The sequence below is a fragment of the Perca flavescens genome, unplaced genomic scaffold, assembly GCF_004354835.1.
Source record: "Perca flavescens isolate YP-PL-M2 unplaced genomic scaffold, PFLA_1.0 EPR50_1.1_unplaced_scaf_118, whole genome shotgun sequence".
Lineage (NCBI taxonomy): Eukaryota > Metazoa > Chordata > Actinopteri > Perciformes > Percidae > Perca > Perca flavescens.
This window is the reverse complement of record NW_021166535.1, coordinates 2501-5000: the sequence shown is the minus strand read 5'-3', so window position 1 is coordinate 5000 and position 2500 is coordinate 2501. Positions and strand designations below refer to the sequence as shown.

The 2500-nt window shown below is 47.8% G+C and overlaps 1 protein-coding gene across 1 annotated transcript in view; it reads left to right on the top strand.

The window, feature by feature from the left end:
- LOC114551499 (phosphatidylinositol 4-kinase beta-like) overlaps positions 1 to 2500 on the top strand; it is a gene marked incomplete at its 5' end in the record, with an annotated part of 4989 nt that overhangs the window by 2046 nt on the left and 443 nt on the right. Inside the window, 2 exon segments of the mRNA XM_028572537.1 lie at positions 1813 to 1904; positions 1907 to 1944. Coding sequence (XP_028428338.1) covers positions 1813 to 1904; positions 1907 to 1944 — 130 coding nt within the window.

Sequence of the window (2500 nt, the reverse complement as noted above, 5' to 3'; positions counted from 1 at the left end):
GAGACACAGAGAGACACAGAGACACACAGAGACACACAGAGACACACAGAGACACACACAGAGACACACAGACACACACAGACACACAGAGACACACACAGAGACACAGACACACAGAGACACACACACAGACACACAGAGACACACAGACACAGAGACACACACAGAGACACACAGAGAGACACACAGAGAGACACACAGAGACACACAGACACACACAGACACACAGACACACAGACACACACACACACAGAGACACACACAGAGACACACAGAGACACACACAGAGACACACAGAGACACACAGAGACACACAGACACACAGAGACACACAGAGACACAGACACACACAGAGACACACAGACACACACAGACACACACAGAGACACACAGAGACACACAGAGACACACAGAGACACACACACAGACACACAGAGACAGACACAGAGACACACACAGACACACACAGAGACACACACAGAGACACAGAGACACACACAGAGACACACAGAGACACACAGACACACAGAGACACACAGAGAGACACAGAGACACACAGACACACACAGACACACACAGAGACACACACAGAGACACACACAGAGACACAGAGACACACAGACACACACAGAGACACACAGAGAGACACACACAGAGACACACACAGAGACACAGAGACACACAGACACACAGAGACAGAGACACACACAGAGAGACAGAGACACACAGAGACACACAGAGACACACAGAGAGACACACAGAGACACACACACACACACAGACACACACAGACACACAGACACACAGACACACACAGAGAGACACACACAGAGACACACACAGAGACACACAGACACACAGAGACACAGAGACACACACAGAGACACACAGGGACACAGAGACACACACAGACACACAGAGACACACACAGAGACACACAGAGACACAGACAGACACACACACACACACACAGAGAGACACACATACACACAGAGACACACACAGAGACACACACAGAGACACACAGAGACACACAGAGACACACAGAGACACAGAGACACACAGAGACACAGAGACACACAGAGAGAGACACACAGAGAGACACACAGAGAGACACACAGAGAGACACACAGAGACACAGAGACACACAGACACACACAGACACACAGAGACACACAGAGACACACAGAGACACACACAGAGACACAGAGACACACAGAGACACAGAGACACACACAGAGACACACACAGAGACACACACAGACACACAGACACACACAGAGAGACACACAGACACACACAGACACACAGAGACACACAGACACACAGAGACACACAGAGACACAGAGACACACACAGAGACACACAGAGACACACAGAGACACACACACAGACACACACAGAGACACACAGAGACACACACACAGAGACACACACAGAGACACACAGAGACACACACAGAGACACAGAGACACACAGAGACACACACACACAGACACACACAGAGACACACAGACACACAGAGACACACAGAGACACACAGAGACACACAGAGACACACAGAGACACACAGACACACACACAGAGACACACACAGAGACACACAGAGACACACAGAGACACACACACAGAGACACACACAGAGACACACAGACAGACACACACACACACACACACACACAGAGAGAGACACACATACACACAGAGACACACACAGAGAGACACACACACACACACAGAAACACACACACAGAGACACACACACACACACACACGTGTCTGGTGTAGTAACAGCTGACTCTGTCCTCTCAGGCACAACGGGAACATCCTATTGGACGCTGAGGGTCACATCATCCACATTGACTTTGGCTTCATCCTGTCCAGCTCGCCCAAAAACCTCGGCTTCAAACCTCCGCCTTCAAACTCACCTCCGAGTTCGTGGACGTGAGTTCAATAAATAAATAGGTTTTTTATTTCAGACGGATGTTTTAAAATTAAAAAAAAAAATATATATATATATATATATATATATATATATATTTTTAGGAGGTTTTATTTAATAGTTCCACATTTATTTAAGAGTAAGATCTTTTTAGTTTAACATGCATATCTCCACCAGACTCCATGTAAATAATTGTGTGTGTGTGTGTGTGTGTGTGTGTGTGTGTGTGTGTGTGTGTGTGTGTGTGTGTGTGTGTGTGTGTGTGTGTGTGTGTGTGTGTGTGTGTGTGTGTGTGTGTGTGTGTGTGTGTGTGTGTGTGTGTGTGTGTGTGTGTGTGTGTGTGTGTGTGTGTGTGTGTGTGTGTGTGTGTGTGTGTGTGTGTGTGTGTGTGTGTGTGTGTGTGTGTGTGTGTGTGTGTGTGTGTGTGTGTGTGTGTGTGTGTGTGTGTGTGTGTGTGTGTGTGTGTGTGTGTGTGTGTGTGTGTGTGTGTGTGTGTGTGTGTGTGTGTGTGTGTGTGTGTGTGTGTGTGTGTGTGTGTGTGTGTGTGTGTGTGTGTGT